The sequence below is a fragment of the Canis lupus genome, chromosome 5, assembly GCF_011100685.1.
Source record: "Canis lupus familiaris isolate Mischka breed German Shepherd chromosome 5, alternate assembly UU_Cfam_GSD_1.0, whole genome shotgun sequence".
NCBI lineage: Eukaryota > Metazoa > Chordata > Mammalia > Carnivora > Canidae > Canis > Canis lupus.
Window position 1 is genome coordinate 12,641,876 of NC_049226.1, and position 17,894 is coordinate 12,659,769.

Sequence of the window (17,894 nt, forward strand, 5' to 3'; positions counted from 1 at the left end):
TCTCTCGTGAATAAATAAATAAAATCTTTAAAAAAAAAAAAAAAGTCCACCATCTTGAGACAATAACTAAGTTGTCTTTTTATCTCCATCAACATTAGAGGCTTTAAATTAGCATAATGAAGATTAGAAATTGGTTTTCAATAGTGGTTGGTCAGTCATAATGGCAAAAGTAGAAATGAGTTCTCAAGGGAGATCGGTGGCATGCAAGATATCTGAACTGGCTTGAATATCCTAAAGATAGTACTCTGGCATGAACAGGGCATAACAATTTAAGGAGGCCTGTAACCTGTATTTTTAGGGGAAATGGCTATGACTTATCAAGCTTTTATTTTTTTTTTAAGATTTTATGTATTTATTCATGAGAGACACAGAGAGAGGCAGAGACATAGGCAGAGGGAGAAGCAGGCTCCCTGCAAGGAGCCCGGCATGGGACTTGATCCCTGAACCAGTATACCCTGGGCTGAAGGCAGACACTCAACCGCTGAGCCACCCAGGTGTCCCTTAAAAGCTTTTACACAAGAGGATTCTGGTTGCCTGATGCCAGTGCAAAGGGTAACAGAATCTTGCCTCTATAACAGGACTGGTTTTCTGTGAAGATCCATATAGAGATATTTTAGGGTTGTGGGCCATCCTGCCTCCACACAACTATTCAATTCTGTCACTGTAGCATAAAAGCAGTGATAGACAACTTGTAAGCAAATAAGCATAGCTGTTTCAATAAAACTTTATTGACAAAAACAAGTGAAGGGCCATAGCTTGCCAATCCCTGCTCTAGAACATTGTGTTTATACCACCCAGAAGAAGAGAGGAAATGCCATTAAGCCCATACATTAGGTCTCTGCTTACTGATGCATCAATTGTGCAAGAAAGGTATATACCTGGCTTTCATGATTTACTGGTGGTGAAGCTACTGAGGAGCAGCTAGTCCTCACTTATTTCCAACATTTTGGCAACTATTGCTATCTAGCAGAAAGAACCTAACAGCTGTATATTGCCAAGTTAGCGACTCGATGTTGGTCCAGTTTGCAGAAACACCTCATTGCTGCTTTAATGGCCTATCATTTTAGTGTAGACTATTAAGACAAGTAAGTGAACTTCATGTCAAAAAAAAAGGTATAAAAATTAGGCTTGGGTTAAAAAAAATCAAGGGGGAGCACTCGAGTGGCTCAGCCAGTTGAGTGACTGACCCCTGATTTCAGCTTGGATCATTATCTCAGAGTCGTGGGGTCGAGTGCCCCACATTGGGCTCCACACTCCTTGTGGATTATGCTTGAGATACTTTCTCTCCCTCTCCCACTACTGCCCCTCTCCTTCCACACGCTCTCGCACATGCTTCCTCTCTCTAAAAAAATAAATAAATAAAATCTTTATAAAAAAAAAAAATCAAAGGGCATCAGACACAAACCACATATGAAATAAGAGCCAGGCTAACAGGGCACCGGTGGATTCTGAAGACTCAGATACCACTTCCAGTCCAGAATCCAGATGGCTGTCCCCACATGTTCTAAAAAGCTAACTTGCAAAGAATTGTAATCATTCACGGTACTGGAAAAAAAGCAAAAGAGTTAATCACCCAAAACCAATTTTCTGTGGTTTTGCAATTAGTTCCTTGACTTTCCTAATTTGATTTGAATCCATTTAATATTAAGGTCACTCAGAATTCCCCAAACCCAGGCAGCCTGAGTGCTAAGCACACCCCAGATAAGAAGTTACACTTGCAGACCTCAACACTCCCACTGATATGGTTACCCAACCAAGGCCAATGTTGTTTATCCTTATGGCTCAGCAGTCTAATGTAATAAAAAGGAAGAAATTAAAGGGAGAAAACACTCATTTTATCATCCACTGCCAGTTGGGTCTCTTCCCTCATCAACCCATCCAATCTACAATGATCCTTTGATAACAGAATTGACTATTATCACAAGCTTCTGCCTACAGAAGGCCTCAGGGAAGAACTTCTCAAATTTTAGAGTTTCTTAGGCAGCCTAGGGAATGCTGAGAACAAAATGCATTTGGGCCTTGAAATCTGCTTTTGGAACAAGTGCTCTTGCATGATGGTACCGTGAGTGCTCCTAAGACCACAATTTGAGAAATCTTTCCATGTGGTGGCCTACCTCATCTGACCTAGAGCCTCTAATTAACACCATTGACCTTGGAATCTGGTGGCCCGTCCACGTGCTAAAGGATGAAGCCAAACACATAAATACAGTTTTGCCACCAATATCATGTAAATAAATGAACCACAGAGAGGTGAAAGCTGACTCTGAAAGTACCAATCATTTAAGACCACCAACTTTCCCTCCCAAAATCTACTGGCCTCTGCTTTCTAAATCAGGCAGGCAAAGATGGCATTCATTCAACTACTGTACATCTGCTACACATCAAGCATTGTGCAAGATCTGGGTACTACATCAGACACCGCCTCTGAGCTCACCACTGGCCAGGAATAACAATCAACTTGCTGCCAGCACCCTGCAAATAAACTACGGCGTGAGAACAGACATAGCTATTAGGTAGGAATGGAGGGCTTAGAAAGCTCTCACCTCAGCTCTTAGGTGTAAGATCCAGAAAAAATAGGGGCAAGAGCAATGCAATGAGGGCTTTCCGCCTCAGCCCCAAATCAGTCAGTAGGCAAATCTAGGCATCAGTTACTGCATCTTAAATTCAAGAAATTAAAATCATATAAATAAATTCAGGCCCAAAGAACTAAAACAGAGAAGACCCAGGAACACTCCAGGACCTCAGGACTGCCAAGAGGATGTCACAAGGTATCAGTGCTCAGGCCTGGCTTCTCACCCCACATTCCCCCACCCCTCTCCTCTCTGCACCCCAGCCCAAGGCAATCCAAGGATGCCTGTCTTCTTGGCCACGGCCTGCCTGTGTGTGTGTGTGTGTGTGTGTGTGTGTGTGTACATAAGAGAAAGAGATAAAGTGGTAAGCAGGGCAGGAAAGGAACTATCTGGCAAGTGCCCCAATGCAAACAGCCTAACAGAAGACAAACCACTATAATTAATAGTGACTCTAAAAACTTTTTGCAAAGTATATATTGGGGAACCCTTCTTGCCTATAGCCACCCACATCTTCTCTTCCTCTCATCTCAACCTGATTCTCTGCTTTCCTTGCTGGGGAGGTCCTGTCTCTACCCTGGAATCCTTCCAAAGGGAGCAGCCTGCCTCTGCCTGGCCTGCTACCAATTCATGTATTTTAAGCGAGAACCTAGGGGAAAACATTACACCTGATTTTAGTTCCACAAGGTTAACTGTGATGGAAGGCAAAGCGCCTGCCAGTGACCAGAAGCCATCTTCAGAGCCCGAAGTCAAGGAGGGAATGGCCACCATTGAGAAAATAAGCACTTCTCCTCCAGGAAGAGGAGCCCAATCTGCTCTCCTCAGGGGGGCTTTTCCCTTCACACAGGGCAGGACAGTTGCCACTTGCAACTTGATACAGTCGCAAGGCAAGCCCTGTTAAATAATCAACTCTAGTTTTAAATGCGCAAGCCCCCACCCGTTCCAGCATCTGGCTCCATCCAACACATCAAATCAAGGGGAAGATTTTCCCAAAGGCTGAGAATTAAGCTACTTACTGACAGCTGGAAGCTTAATCACTGCTTTTCTTAGAGCATTAACTCCCACTAGCCAATGACTACACATTCTATTAGCCATGGAAATTAACATGTGTCCAAAATTCCCAACGAAATCCTCCTAATCTGAAAGGAAATCAGGCAGCGAGATTAAAGAAAATTGCCACTGAGCCCCACCTCTCCTCTCGGGGTTCTTTCAATTGGGATTTCAAAGACACTTGTGTTTGACAAGGATGCCTGGCTACCAGGAAACCACCAAATCCCAAGAGCCCAGAGACATCCCGAAGGACTGTCCACGCTTCTCCACTCCTCCGACCTTCCAAGACCACCCAAGCCCCACGGGAATGTCTGTCTACGTCCAGTGTCCCTCGGTCAAGCTCCTGGCCGCACTGACCCTCTCCCCGCAAGACGTAAACTCACCTGCTTGGTCCCAGGATGCAGACCCTGAGAAGGGAAACTTGGAAGGAGTATACGCGTTCCTGAGCGCTGTCCACTTACCACCGCCTTTGTAGCAAACATGTATTTGTCCCGGAGCTGGAAGTCTCTCACTTCCTCAAGGATCACCTCCTGGTTCTCCAGGGACTGGAAGAAGTCCGTACTTCTGAAAACCGTGGAGTAGCCAGAGGGTTCGTGCCGCTCCACGTAGATGGTGTTGGGCTTGTCATAGGGATCGATACCCCTGGGGGAGAGAGAGCGGTCGCTGTCATCTCCGTGTGTCACCACAAGAGGCACGGAGGCTCGGCCATGCAGATAGCCAACTGGAATTTAAGGACACGATGGTGGGGGGGGGGGGACAAATGATCCACTCTGCCACAAACGCAGCCCTCTGGGTGCTCCTCGGCTCAAAGACGGGAAGGGACTGCCATTGCCCAGGGTTTAGGTTGCTACTGTGCTTCAAAGCGCCCTGGGTCTCCCTCAAGGCCGGCCTTGGCCAAGCTCAAGAAGAGCAAAGAGAGGAAAAAGTACAGGGTGGGGTATTTTGGAATCAACAGGCAAGGGACTGCTTGGGGCTGTCAGCTGAGTTTCTCGCCTCAAGTTACAAACCTCAGAGAACCAAGGAGTGTGTTTTCCCGGGGCGGGAGGCTCTCACAACAGCTCTAGAAGAAACCACAGGAGGAGCCCACGAGCCCAGCCTTGCTAAGGGACCCTGCCCCTGCTGTTGGTCCATCCTGTGGCGCTGTCACCCATCGTGCAATCAGGACTCATCCTGCCAGTACAAAGTCACGCTCTGCGAGGCTCCTTCGCAAACTTTTTTTTTTAACTTATTTATTCATGAGAGACACAGAGAGAGAGAGAGGCAGAGACACAGGCAGAGGGAGAAGCAGGCTGCATGCAGGGAGCCCGACGTGGGACTCGATCCTGGGTCCCCAGGATCACGCCCTGGGCCAAAGGCGGCACTAAACCGCTGAGCCATTGGGGCTGCCCTACACAAACTCTTTCTCATGTGTACTTATCTCCCCAGTGCCCTTCAGAAGCTCAGAGCTCATCCCTCTCCTGCTCCCTGTGCTCTGCCAACAGAGCACCCTCTGCAGGGATGCCCCCACCCCTGCAGGCACTCCGATATGCATGTCCAAACCCTACTCATCTTCTGAGGTCATGTTCAAGGCCCCTCTTCCAGGAAGCCCTCCCCCAAAGCTCTCCTTCCTTCTCCCAATACCCGCAGTGTAGCCGTGCAGTGCTCAATTTCAAAGCTTACATATTAATTTTACGTGAGTTTCAAACAAAGGTAGAAAACTGCCTTAGGTGGGCGGATGTGGGAATCACTCCTGTGACTTTATACAGCGGTGCTTCTTAATTCACTGTGGTGCATCTTATTCATCGCGTCCTATTGTTCATCATAACGTGTCTGAGCTTCCTAGAGAGAGTACAGATGCCTTTAAAGGCCACGTCTTCTATTTCTTTTTGTCCTACAGGGCTCCCAGCTGAGCTGAATCTTGCTGCCCTGAATTCCTGCACCACAGTACAAAGGTGGTCCACGAATTCAGTGCATTTCCAAACTGAATGCTGTAAGGTTGACTAAGTCGAACTCTCTCGAGAAGAATCTCAGAATTGAGGTCCCCTCCAAATGAGGCCCCCAATGGTAGCTGGGAGGAGGACTAATCTGCCTTAGGTTTCCTAGCACTCAGCAAGATACCAGGCCAGGCAGACCATTCAGTGCATGGGGCAAATTAAGAGAGCCTCAGAGGGGGGGACGCAGGGATGACCCAAGCAAAGGCAGGACTCGCTTCTGTACCTGTCTTGGCACAGCGCCATATGCACGATGGCTCTCAGGGTGATGAAGGCTCTGAAATAACATTCCTTCAAACATACACTGTCAAAAGCATGAGAAGGAAGGAAGGAGGGGAGATAGGAAATAGAAAACCAAAAGATGCGACTTTCTCCCCACAATCTGGAGTCTCAGCAGGGCACTGGAGAAGCTAGCGGCCTCCGTCCCAGTGCAGGAGACAACTGCTCATCATCAGATTCTCTGTGTGCGTCTGTGTGGGGGTGGTGGCATGTTCTCTCTTCCACAATTAGAAGTACTGATTAAAGTACTTCCTCTACCCTAGAGGATATGCAAATTAAAACAAAGCTGCTGGATATTTTTAAAAAGGCAGAGAGGAAGGGACCTTCACTCAGATAATTTTTGAAACTGAGCTCACCTCTGTTATTCTTTTCCTAAACAAAAGCGGTATCTAGAGATAGAAAGAGCTGTGGCTTCCCTCCCAGTTCTCTTCCAGGATCCCTACATGGACCTCCCGTTTCTGAGAGCCACTCCACCTACAAATGCTGCTACTTTGCAATCGCTAGCCTTCCACTACTGTTGCCTTTGCCCTCGTTTGAAAATCCCAAGCCTTGCTCCATCTCTGGGCACAGGCACCAGTCCTCACCTGGCCTCACCCACAGCCCATGAGCGATGCTCCACGGGGCATCCCGGAGTCCCTCCCCGACCGCCCTTCCACTGTCCTGTCTTGCCAATCTCCAGCTCTGGATTACACAGATCACTGGTTTTCCGGCCTCCTGCCGCTCCCAGGCTGCCACGCGTTATTGAATAAATGTATGCCATTCTTCTCAGAGAAGTTAGATTACACTCTCACTCACTATGGGAAATCCTAGGGGAAAAATCCTCCAAACGGCCTGAAATTCCCTGACACCAGACATGTCATTATCTAAAATAAGATAGGCCAGTCCTTTCCCCTAAGATATCTGCATCCATGCACAGAGGCACAAGTACAACCTACAAATCCCCAAACGTGGTGTTCCTTTACTCAGCCATCCTTCCAGTGTGCCCCCCCTAATATATGGTTACCTAAACAGATAAAAGGACAATCTGTCCCCTTAAAATTCAAATAAAACAAAAGGAAGTTCTAATGGTACTCCTTGGGTGGAGGTTATACTTGGCTAAGAGTGTGGTTACAATTTCACTAGGACACTAGTGAATTTCTTCTGCCCAAGGAAAAAAACAAAAGGATCAGAAACAGGCGCCCTCTTTGAAAAGGAACTCCAATGGAGCTTGAAGACACTCGGCTGTAAGGCCCCTCCCGGTGCTCTCTCCATCTTCACTGTCCTCATTCATCAAGGAAGCAATACCAACTCAAAGACATTCCCCTTCCAACAGAGCTAGAAGCAGCACAGACAACATGTACCAATGCATTTCATGAGGTTTAAAAACCACATGGGGGGATCCCTGGGTGGCGCAGCGGTTTAGCGCCTGCCTTTGGCCCAGGACGCGATCCTGGAGACCCGGGATCGAATCCCACGTCGGGCTCCCGGTGCATGGAGCCTGCTTCTCCCTCTGCCTATGTCTCTGCCTCTCTCTCTCTCACTGTGTGCCTATCATAAGTAAATAAAATAAAATAAAATAATTTAAAAAAAACAAAAGAGAAGTTTTAAAAAATAATAATAATAAATAATAAAAATAAAAACCACATGGAAAACCGAAAACACAAAAGATATGCTGAGAACTATAAGTGAACATACACATGTGATACCTCATGTCACAAAGGACCATCCTCAAATATACAAAGAGCTTCCAGAAGTCAATGAAAAGACTAACCATTCAATAGAAAAAGAGCAAAGGGCATGAACAGACATGTCATTAAAAAAATAATAATAATGACCCTTAAGCAGTTAAAAAGATGTTCAAACTCACTTGTAATAAGAAAAATCCAAACTAAGACTACACTGAGATACTATGTCTTGTCTAACACACTGGCTGGGAGAGGCACCGTCCCATGTTACTGAGGTGAGAGCAAAATTTGACACTCTGTACAGATTTGACGATCTCTACCAAAGTCAAAATCTTAATGCTTTATTCACTGGAGTTATATTATATCAGTAAACAAAACTGGCCTAAGCCCCTGCCCTTGTGGAGCTTTCATTTTATAAAAGAGGCAGACAGAGGCACCTGGGTGGCTCCTTCGGTTAAGTATCTGCCTTCAGCTCAGGTCATGACCCCAGGGTCCTAGAATCAAGCCCCACATCAGGCTCCCTGCTCAGCGGGGAGACTGCTTTTCTCCCTGTCCTGTCACTCCCCCTGCTTGTGCTCTCTCTCTCTCTGTCAAATAAATAAAGAAAATCTTTTCAAAACAGAGAGGGAGAGAAAGACAAACAATAAGCATAATAATCCCATATTAGAATGTGGTAAGTGTTATACAAAAAAAGAACAGATCAGGGCACAGGGAGTAGTTACAATTTTACTAGGATCCTAAAGATAGTAGGCCTCATTTAGAAAGTGTTATTTGAATAAGGTAAGGGAGTACACAATAAGTATATCTTGAAGAAGAGCAGTCTCGGTAGGGGAGAAAGCAAGTACAAAGGCCCTGTGGTAGGAATGTGCTTGGCATTAATCTGAGAGTAGTGATGGCACATATTAGAGTGTTCAAGGCAAAGAGAGGAACAGCATGATCTGACCTGTTTTTAGGAAGATCGACCTGGCTACGTATGAGAATTAATTCTAGAAAGAAGTAGTAGCAGAAAGACTGCCACGAACTAATGAGTGACAATGATGGCTTAGAGTAAAGCTGTAGCTGAGTCGCAGATCCTGGATATAAATCGAATATAGAGACAACAGGATTTCCTGACAGGTGGAAACTGAAGCATGAAACAAACGTGAAATCAGCGATGACTTCCAGCTCTTGGCCTGAGCAACTAGAAAGGAAATAGGGAAGATTCCAGGGGCAGCTGACTGGGGGCAGGGAAGGTCAAGAATCAATTTGGGAGTGTGACCAGGCTGAGTGTGACCGGGCTAAGTGACCTGCTGGCCCAGCACGTCCGCTCCCAGGCATCTGTTCTGCACATCCGTCCACACAGGTACGAATGCACCTTCTCAGATCCCATACTGCAACCCGTAACCACGAAAGATGAGAAGCAAGTAGACTAGAGACCACTGTGCGTCCTCGAGTACAGCCCTGTGAATTTATCTCTCCTTCTCAAAACCCTTCAGTGGCTCCTCACTGCTTTCACAATTCGGTCCAGATTCCTTTACTGAGCACTGCAGATTCGGATCACGACGTCCCTTCCCAAACTTCACCCAACACACTGTTCAGAAGTAAGACTGTGTGTTCTCCACCCAAGTGCCACGGTGCCTGGTCTCTGCCTTTGGCCATTCTATTCCTGTCTGCAATCCCCGCCCTGCACACCTCCACGCCCCTCGGATACGTCCTGGCTCAACGGCAGCCACCTCTGAGGAGCTGTGTGCAGTCCTCCCATCTGGAAAGACTATGTCCCTCCTCTGGCTTCTCCCGCTACGTCCGTGCAATCTGTGCTGCTTTCATGATGAGTGTTACATGCACAAAATGTCATTTCTTACCACCTAAGCTGCAGTCTCCTTAATAACTAGATCCATAAATTATTCAACTTCTACCCTAAAGCATCTAGCATGTTTTATATTCAGCAGACATCCTCCCAAAAAATAACGTTATGAATGAACAAGTGAATAAATTTTATACAGAGAAAAATCCCCACTTTTGTTATCATGCTCGAAGAGTGAAGGTCTTTAGAAATTCAAATCCATGCAAGTGCTTCGAGATTCCCCTGGGTTCCCTGATGGATTGAAAAATGCAAAAGCTCTGTCACTTCTCTCACAAATAACCTTCCTGTCTCATCCCCCACCACCCTGCACGGTGAGTGTGTCGTACCTGAAGCCCTACTTCCCAGGTCTGGAACATGCCTTTCCTGAACCACACACTCCACATTTCAGGTGGGGGCAGGTCTGTCCTCCACGAAGGAGCCACAACCAAAGAAAGGTGATTATGTAATTCAAACTTCTTCAGGAAGTAGATGACTTACCAAGAAAAGGACTTCACGTGTTCCTGAATCAGGATCCAGGTCTGGCCAAAGTCATCAGACTTCCACAGCTGCAAAGACCAAAAGGACATGACGGGATGAGGATGCAAGAGGCAGGCACAGCCCAGATGGCCTGGCCATCAAACCCCCGCCGTAGATAACACACTATCCGTGAAGACAGGCCCGGAGGTTGCCAAGGCCGGCTCAGTCCCTCCAAACGCCAACAATGGCAGGGAGGGAAGGCCAGATTCCCACCCTCATGTCCCTCTCTGCGGTTACAAAGGCCTCAGGAATGATGGCAAGGAAAAATGGGTCTTGTCTTCCATTTACGGATCATCAGAAATTACAGTTCACTCAAGATTAGCCCTCACGGATAGTAAAAACAAAAGGATGACACTCTACTTTCTTGAGTGGGAAACGGCGTCCTGAAAAACCCGTTAGTGGGCCACGGTGATCGAAGGTGAACAGAGAGGACGCTGGCTAAGTGCAGAGGCAAAGAGCACCAGGGGGCATTGCCTGAATACGAAGCATAAGGCCACGAGTGACCGACTTGCCGATCTCCGCCACAGCCCCTGAGCTTCCAGACACATCACCTGAGAGTTCCTCTGGCCCTGGTGACCATGTACTAAGCGCCAGAAGACCAAAAACAACATGAATCCACCTACACTGGTAAACCGACCCACTCCATACTTGGGTTCTTCCCTCAGGCATGTAAAGGGAAACAGATCATGTTTTGGTTAAACAGCCTGCAAAGAAAAAGAAATGTTCCAGGGTTCCTCTGAGCCAACCGCTCAAAACTCAGTTAACCCGATCCTACGGGTTTCATGGGATTATATCAGACCAACAGTCTCCATTTGCCAAGTTTCAACCTTGAGATATAAATCCTACTTGGGCTCTCTCCCCATCTCGCATTCCTTTAAATCCAAATTTAAGGAGAAAAATACACACATTTATATTATATGCACACACACACACACACAGGAAAAAAATTAAAGTTAATGGCAAGTTCAAATAAATGGTACAAAAGCAGTGTGTTTAAGGTGGAAGACGGGAAACGTAGAACAGAAACTCAGTAAGAGGTCCCAGCAGAGCTCAGACTCCAGATTTCTTTAGCTGGCTCTCTTGGATTAATTTCCAGAGCTTCGATGTACCCCACCCCCGCCAACTCACCCAAAAACCCACAAAGGCATATCTACGCTGAGAAGAGTATGATGTTTAACTAACAGGGCCTACCGAGCGTTTGTCATGGCACCCCTGGCCAGGACGCAGACTGAGCATGCCAGGGAGATACAGTTTTTCTCAGCCCTGGGAAGTGAAATAGTACAAAGGCAAAGCTGGGGAGAGGAGGAGGGAGGGGCTGGGGAGGTCACTCAAAGGACACCTAATCCACAGGGCCAGAACAGAAAACTCGAGAAGCCGCACCTGACTGTGTTCCAGGAGCTCTCTTACCTGCTTGTTGGGGTGAGACCTGTCAAAGCCCAGGAGGAGGTCGGAGGCCTTGCTATGCAGAAGGAGATCAGCTGCCCGGAACGGGATGGAAAAGCCTTGGAGGGTGTTGCAGAAGTCAAAGGTGATCCAGAGGTACTGGGCATAAGCGTCTGCAAAGATGTACTGCAAGAGAAAAACAGAAGAGCTCAGAGCGGGACCTGGCCAGGGCCGCCCAACACTGGCCCCCGCCGCGGAGACTCAACACAGCTTCCTCTCCATCTCCTCGTGCACACCAAGCAAGGCTCAGGGAAAGAGGGGGTGCAGGACAGGCTCCCCTTTAACCGGGTAACAGAGCGAGACAAGCCTCTCTATTTTTTTCCTTTCAACTGACCTGGCCATTCTCATGCTCCAGCAAGTCATTCAGGCACAACCAGAGGGTGGCTGGCTGTTGGTAGCTGGGACAGAGAAGTCCCCCTCTTCAGACTGGCTGCCCACACCTGGGTGACTCAGTGGTTGAGCGTCTGCCTTTGTCTCAAGTCGTAATCCCAGGGTCCCTGGATGGAGTCCCCATCGGGGTCCCCGCAGGAAGCCCGCTTCTCCCTCTGCCTATGTCTCTGCCTCTCTCTCTGTGTCTTTCATGAATAAATAAATATTAAAAACAAATTGCACACAGACCAGACGGCTTCTCTCTCTCCATCCCCTGGGCACCTACGGGGCATGTCTTTCCAGGAAAATCCCTACAACCACTCCCATGTAGGAAGATGAGCCAGCCAGGTGACAGGGCAGCTCTGAGGTCCAAGCTGCCAGCAGGGCCGGCCGACTCGCTGTGGGCCCAGCAGGGAGAGCCCTGGCGAGCAGGGGTTTCACCTTACTTAGGCTCTGGACCAGTGTGACTGCAGAGTGACTGCCAACCTCAGGAGTTCTCCAGGGGAACCAGGGCCAAGGCCATTCAACTTAACATGTGCCTAGGGAAGGGAGTGCTCTCAGTCTGAAAAGATTTCTCCAGAAATCTATTCCATGGCTTCTAAGGGTCTCACATTTGAAGATCTAAAAATCACGTAAGCCAGGTATAGAAATTATCGTCACATCGTTCGTGATCACGGCCAAATGCGTCCACAACAGGGGCGCCCGGCTGACTCAGAAGGTGGAGCCTGGGACTCCTGATCTCGGGGTCATGAGTTCAAGCCCCATGTTGGGTGTAGAGTTTATTTAAAGAAAACAGATGTGTCAGGAACACTTCTTAGGACACGTAGCATGTGAGTGGATGACCTGCGCATGGCTTAGCTCATTTCGCCCTCTGGTCTGCGCAGCCAGTCAGCGCGTTAGGTAGAGTGTTATCCTCCTTTACTAATAAGGACACTGAAGCATCCAGAGGTCAAGTGGCCACGGTGACCCAGGAGGCAGCATCTAGGGCGATGTCGGCTGGGTCAGAGCCCACCCCTTAATGCTTCACCAATCCTTTCTTCTCTTCCTCCAACAAAGAGGCAGGATTTCCTGAACCTAATGCTTAGGGATCACACCACGCCCCTGGGCTCAGTCAGGTGCCTCTTCTCTTCCCCTCCCCCCAAGCCTGGGTGGCAGCTCCCTCCCCTGGCCCTCCTGCCACTCGGTCTCCTGCCAGGCCTCCCTGCCCCACACCTGACCACTCTGCCCTGGACCTCTCCTCTGGCTCCTTCCCTGCCTTCATCCACTCCCTGCTGCCCGGTCGAACCCTGACTTCTGCCCTCCTCGGCATGGCCCCTCTGATGCGCCAAGAAGCTTCAGCATGGCCAGAACTGAGTCCTCCGAGGCCCTCCCGCCAGGTCCCTAGTTCTCAACATACCACCCACCTGCTCCCAGCCTGCATTCTCACAATGCGAGCTGGGTTTTCAGGCCACTGCCTTGCCTCGGCCCCACTCCCTGCTGCCACACACCCAGTTATGTTTTCCTTTTCATGGTCTCTGTTCTCCTGTTTATCCCCAGTGCCACCAGTACGGCCCACTCCCTTCTGGGGCCCACGAGCAAACTGGAGCCAGGCGCTGGGCTTCCAGTCCATCTTGTGCCTTCCAGGGCTTGGCAGGGTGTGGAACATTCAGAGGGTGACACAAAGTCTGGCTGAGTCACTGGGCAACTTTATTATCTATATTCCATGACCCACCCCCCTCATTACTTGCTGAGCCCTCTCTAATCCACCCTGCATCTTGCTAGGACACATGCTTCCCTAAGAGACTCTATTTTTTTTTTTAAGATTTTACTATTTATTCATGAGAGACCCAGAGAGAGAGGCAGAGACACAGGCAGAGGGAGAAGCAGGCTCCATGCAGGGAGCCCGATGCAGGACTCGATCCTGGGACTCCAGGATCACGCCCTGGGCCAAAGGCAGAGCTCAACTGCTGAGCCACCCAGGGGATCCCCCCTAGGAGACTCTATTTACAGCAAGTCCCCTACTCAAAGATCCTTCCACAGCTCCCTACAGTCCTGGAGGTTTTGAGAAAGCAAACTCCTCCATCTTCAGCTGGGGGCCTGCCTGGTAACTCGGAACGCCTCAGTGCAAACCCTCCACCCAAGAAGGGGACTCTGCGCTGCCTGCACAGAAACCCCACGCTGGCACCCTGAAATCTCTCACCCACAGCCTTCTCCCCGTCGAGGACACCACCAGCTGTGCTCAGCTACAGGAATCATGCCCGTCCTCGAAGCTCCATTTCCAACCCCAAGTACCCCGTGAAGTCTTTACTCCTCTGATCAACCTCTTAATCCCCAGTCCTCGGTCAGGCCCGGCTGTTACATAATAGGAAGTGCACGTAACAGGAGATCCAGCAGGTCCCACTCTGCCCTTAGGTCCCTAGACTGCCTGCCTGTCCAGGCTACTCCAGGCCAGCCCCACAGATTTGCTGGCAGAGCTGACCTCTCAGGTGACTTCCTAAACTGTGTGATTTCAGAAGTATCCTCAGACACCCCCATCTCTCCCACCCTGTTTGCAATCACTGAATATTCCAGCTTTTGGCTTCACACGATGTTTCCTCTTAAAATACTGATACCTCCAGAAACCTAAAATAAGCTACAGAATGCACCTCCACGTTAGCCTAAGCAATTCTCTCCAGGTCTGAGTGGGCACGAAGACAAGAGGAAGGACAGAGGAGGCAATGAAGGAATATACCTCCAGAAGGTGAAAACAAAGGCTGGTGGGGGGGACCACCTCTCAAGGCTGGGAAGCCTGGCTGCACACACTCTGGGACCTTTTGTAAGGAGCCCAGACGTACTGCATGGCTGACCTCGGGTGCGCTGTGGGGCCGGCAGCACTGCCAGGTGGCCAGGGCCGCGCACTGCTTCAGGGAGGCAGCACACAAGGCTGAGAAGAAGGAAGTGGGGCTGCCAGCAGGTGCGAAAATAGACCCAAACACTCACGTGACCCCAGAGCCACTCCATCTCCATTGCAAAGAAAACCACTGGACCAGAGCTGCTTGCCTAACCAGCACTTCCCTTCTCCTTCCACAGGCACACATCCCCTCAGACTTCCACGTGGCCCTTGCGTGACATCCTCACCTTTCTAAGCAGCTGCTAACGGTCATTTCGACCATCTCAAACCACTCTCCTTGACAGCACCCCCAACATCTTCACATGGGGGATGTGCCTGAGCCCAGCACCCTGGCGGTGTTGACGGCAAGGCACCCGGCCTGTGTGAAGTTTCTCAGGAAGTGGTAGGTCTGGTGAGGCAATGTGCCTTCCAAAGGACAAAGGCAAACGTAACAGAAGTAACTGGCACAGTAAGAGTCACGGTTTCCTTCCTGAGAAGTTAGGAAGGGGTAACGCCCTTCTTTGGGGAACTAGAAACTCAGCAGAGAATGCTGCGTCTCCAACCCCACTCAGCCTGCTCCAGGCCTGCGCTCCACCTGTCACTAGGTTCTCCAAGAAGGCGGCTCCGCTTCCATCTCCTCACCGACGCCAAAGCATGTCCGTCTCTCCCATGTGAAGCCCAAGATGCACCACCTCCCACATAGGGGGACCCAGGCTGCAGGCATACCTGGCCCTTCTAGTACCCCCAACTCCTTGACAACCATCCCTGGCGTTCTCGTCTTGCTTGTCCCAGCACCCTGGCCCCTGGCCTGCTCCTTCTCCAGACCTCATACTCCAAAAGCCCCGCTCCCCCTGCACCCCACCTGCTCTGCAAGCCCAGAACATCATCTTTCCTGTCTTCTGACTATTCAGACATGTGTGTGGGCCTAGCAGCTGCTCACCACAACCCATGACAAGCAGGAAGGAAGTCGGGACCTGCTTGCAGACATCTGTGCCCTTGTGGTAGGAGGTGAGGACGGGGCAGATGGAGCTGAAAAGGAAGATTCCAGACGGACCATGGGATGGTTCCAAAGCCACAGATGCAGTAAGAGTTAGCTCTGAGACAATGTGTAAAGACAATGGTAATAATAATCAACAGGTACCATCCTGACAAGGTGAGTAATCGGAATGTGATTTGCTTCCTGGAGGCAGGGGGTGTACAGATCTGAGCCCTGGGAGAGGTGGCAAAGCCAGCCAGCAGGCTGGACCCTGAGGCAGGGATCCTCACCTCTCAGAAGCCAAGAGCAAAGCGAGCGGCAGGGCCTCACCCAACTCTGGGAGCCCCAAGTGCCAGGCCTGCCTGACCAAGTACAGTGGGGAGAGGCGGTACAGAGGGCTGGCAGTCTTGTCTACAGAGTCAATTCCCTCCCACACCTCTTTCTTGCTTTTCATCGTGGAGTGAGTTAGGTAAGAGGGGAGCTGTACCTAACTGCTGCTCTAATTAAAAACAAACAAATACCAGAAAACAATTGCTTCTATACCCATTAGTAAATAGCTGCTTCCTTGAAACCCAGAAGGGGCCTCTCCTAAGGACCAAGTGGCCCGGCCCCTTCCCCAAGGCCTGTTCACAATCCAGCAACTAAAAGGTTAATGCCTGGCCAGGCAGGGTGGCCTTCAGGACCCAGCTCCCTCCAGACGGGGTCTGCTCTGATTGGTCGGTGCCATTCCAGTGGCTAAATATTTTGAATACAGGCAACCTGAGACGCCAGTGCTTGGGGGGGTGGCGGGGGGCACCTGGCCAGAGGACCCTGTGGATCTTGTTCCTTGCCGGATGAGCCACAGATGAGCCACGAGCAGCAGCTACCCTCATCTCAGGGTTTCCTGAGCGTGCTACGGCCCACCAGAGTGGCGAAGAAAGCAATCAAATACAACTCTGCAAGCTAAAGCTACCCAGCCTTGCAGGCTGCCTGGTTCCTGCCCTCCCGGCAACTGTGTCCGCCTCCCCCTCCACCTCTCCCTCCACCTCTCCGGAGGCCCAGGGCAATCTCGAATCAATGCTTCCTCCAAATCAAACTGCCCGGGTTCTACTGCAGAGACAAAGCCAGGCCAGCCAGCTGGGAAAACAAGTCAAGAGGCACAGCAGTACGTACTCCCTGGCCTTGGTGTTCTTTCCTATACCGTTAGGGGCTGGAGGGAGGGGGTGCGCACACGCGTGCATACACACAGGCGCTGGTGATGCCAATGAAACCGGGCATTGGGCAGGCACCCTGGATGACCTGCACTGGACGGCGGCGGTGAGGGGCCCAGTAGACCCGGGTCCCATTTCTCCCACCTGTGAGTCGGGCAGTCCACCGGTTGGGGGTTTCCTGTGCTTCAGCCTGACACTGTCTGCCCAGAAATCCTGCCCGGCCGGTACCCGGCTCTGCCCTAAGAACCGTGTCCTGCCAAACTCCCAGGACAGCAGAAAAACAGCCCCCGGCTACGGGGCGCGCTGCCTCTCCCGGCGCCCCCTGGGCAGGGCGATCACCCTGGGGTGCAGCCCCATGACGTCACGGCGGGAGGGCCCGCCTCCTTACGCGCTTGTTGTCCGCGGGGCTGTGGTAGAACTGGGCGATCACCGCTTCGCTGCTGTTTCCCTCGCCGAAGTTCAACTTCTCGGAAATTCTCTTGAATGATTTTCCGTAGTCGTAAGACACGTACACCTGGATTGGGAGGAGGAGAGGGCGAAGAAGGGCTGGTGAGGAATGAGGCTGAAGAGCTGCGGCTCTGCCCCCACCTGTGCACGTCCCGCCCTGGGTCCCGCACGTGGCTCCCGCTAGGTCCCTGGTGTCAGGACGCGACCGGTGAGGAGAGAGGATGCGCCAAGGGGAGGCAGGGCACCTCTCCAGCCGCCCCTGCCCCAAGCTTGTGGGGGCAAGGAGCCTGCAATCCACAGGTTCCCTTCTGAGGCCAAGATGCCCCCTGGCTGGCGGGGGTGGGGAGCACCCACGGATGGCAGCGACCATGACCTCCTCCCCGCGGCTGAGTTCAGTGCCTAACACACTACATCCAGGGGCAGACAGGACGGGGCAGGGACCGGGAACTTGTTTTGCCACCTGTTGAAATATCCCCAAAAGGTAATCTAATTCTTCACCCCTCTGCTGGGACATTCTGTTCCTACAGCACAGCAGAAGATGAGCAAGAAAACCCTCCCCAGCCTCCCCGGAGAAGCCCGAGGGATGAGAAAGAAGCGTGGAGAGATCAAATAAGCACGGAGGTTGGGCAGCCCGGGTGGCTCAGCGGTTCAGCACCGCCTTCGACCCAAAGCCTGATCCTGAAGACCCGGGATCGAGTCCCGCGTCGGGCTTCCTGCATGGAGCCTGCTTCT

At 50.6% G+C, this 17,894-nt stretch overlaps 1 protein-coding gene across 1 annotated transcript in view; it reads right to left on the reverse strand.

The window, feature by feature from the left end:
• SORL1 (sortilin related receptor 1) overlaps positions 1–17,894 on the reverse strand; it is a 156,851-nt gene that overhangs the window by 116,614 nt on the left and 22,343 nt on the right. Inside the window, exons 3-6 of the mRNA XM_038535871.1 lie at positions 17,104–17,229; positions 11,297–11,458; positions 9,851–9,918; positions 4,079–4,259 (exon numbers count right to left, since the gene is read on the reverse strand). Coding sequence (XP_038391799.1) covers positions 4,079–4,259; positions 9,851–9,918; positions 11,297–11,458; positions 17,104–17,229 — 537 coding nt within the window. The remainder of the gene's footprint in view (positions 1–4,078; positions 4,260–9,850; positions 9,919–11,296; positions 11,459–17,103; positions 17,230–17,894) is intronic.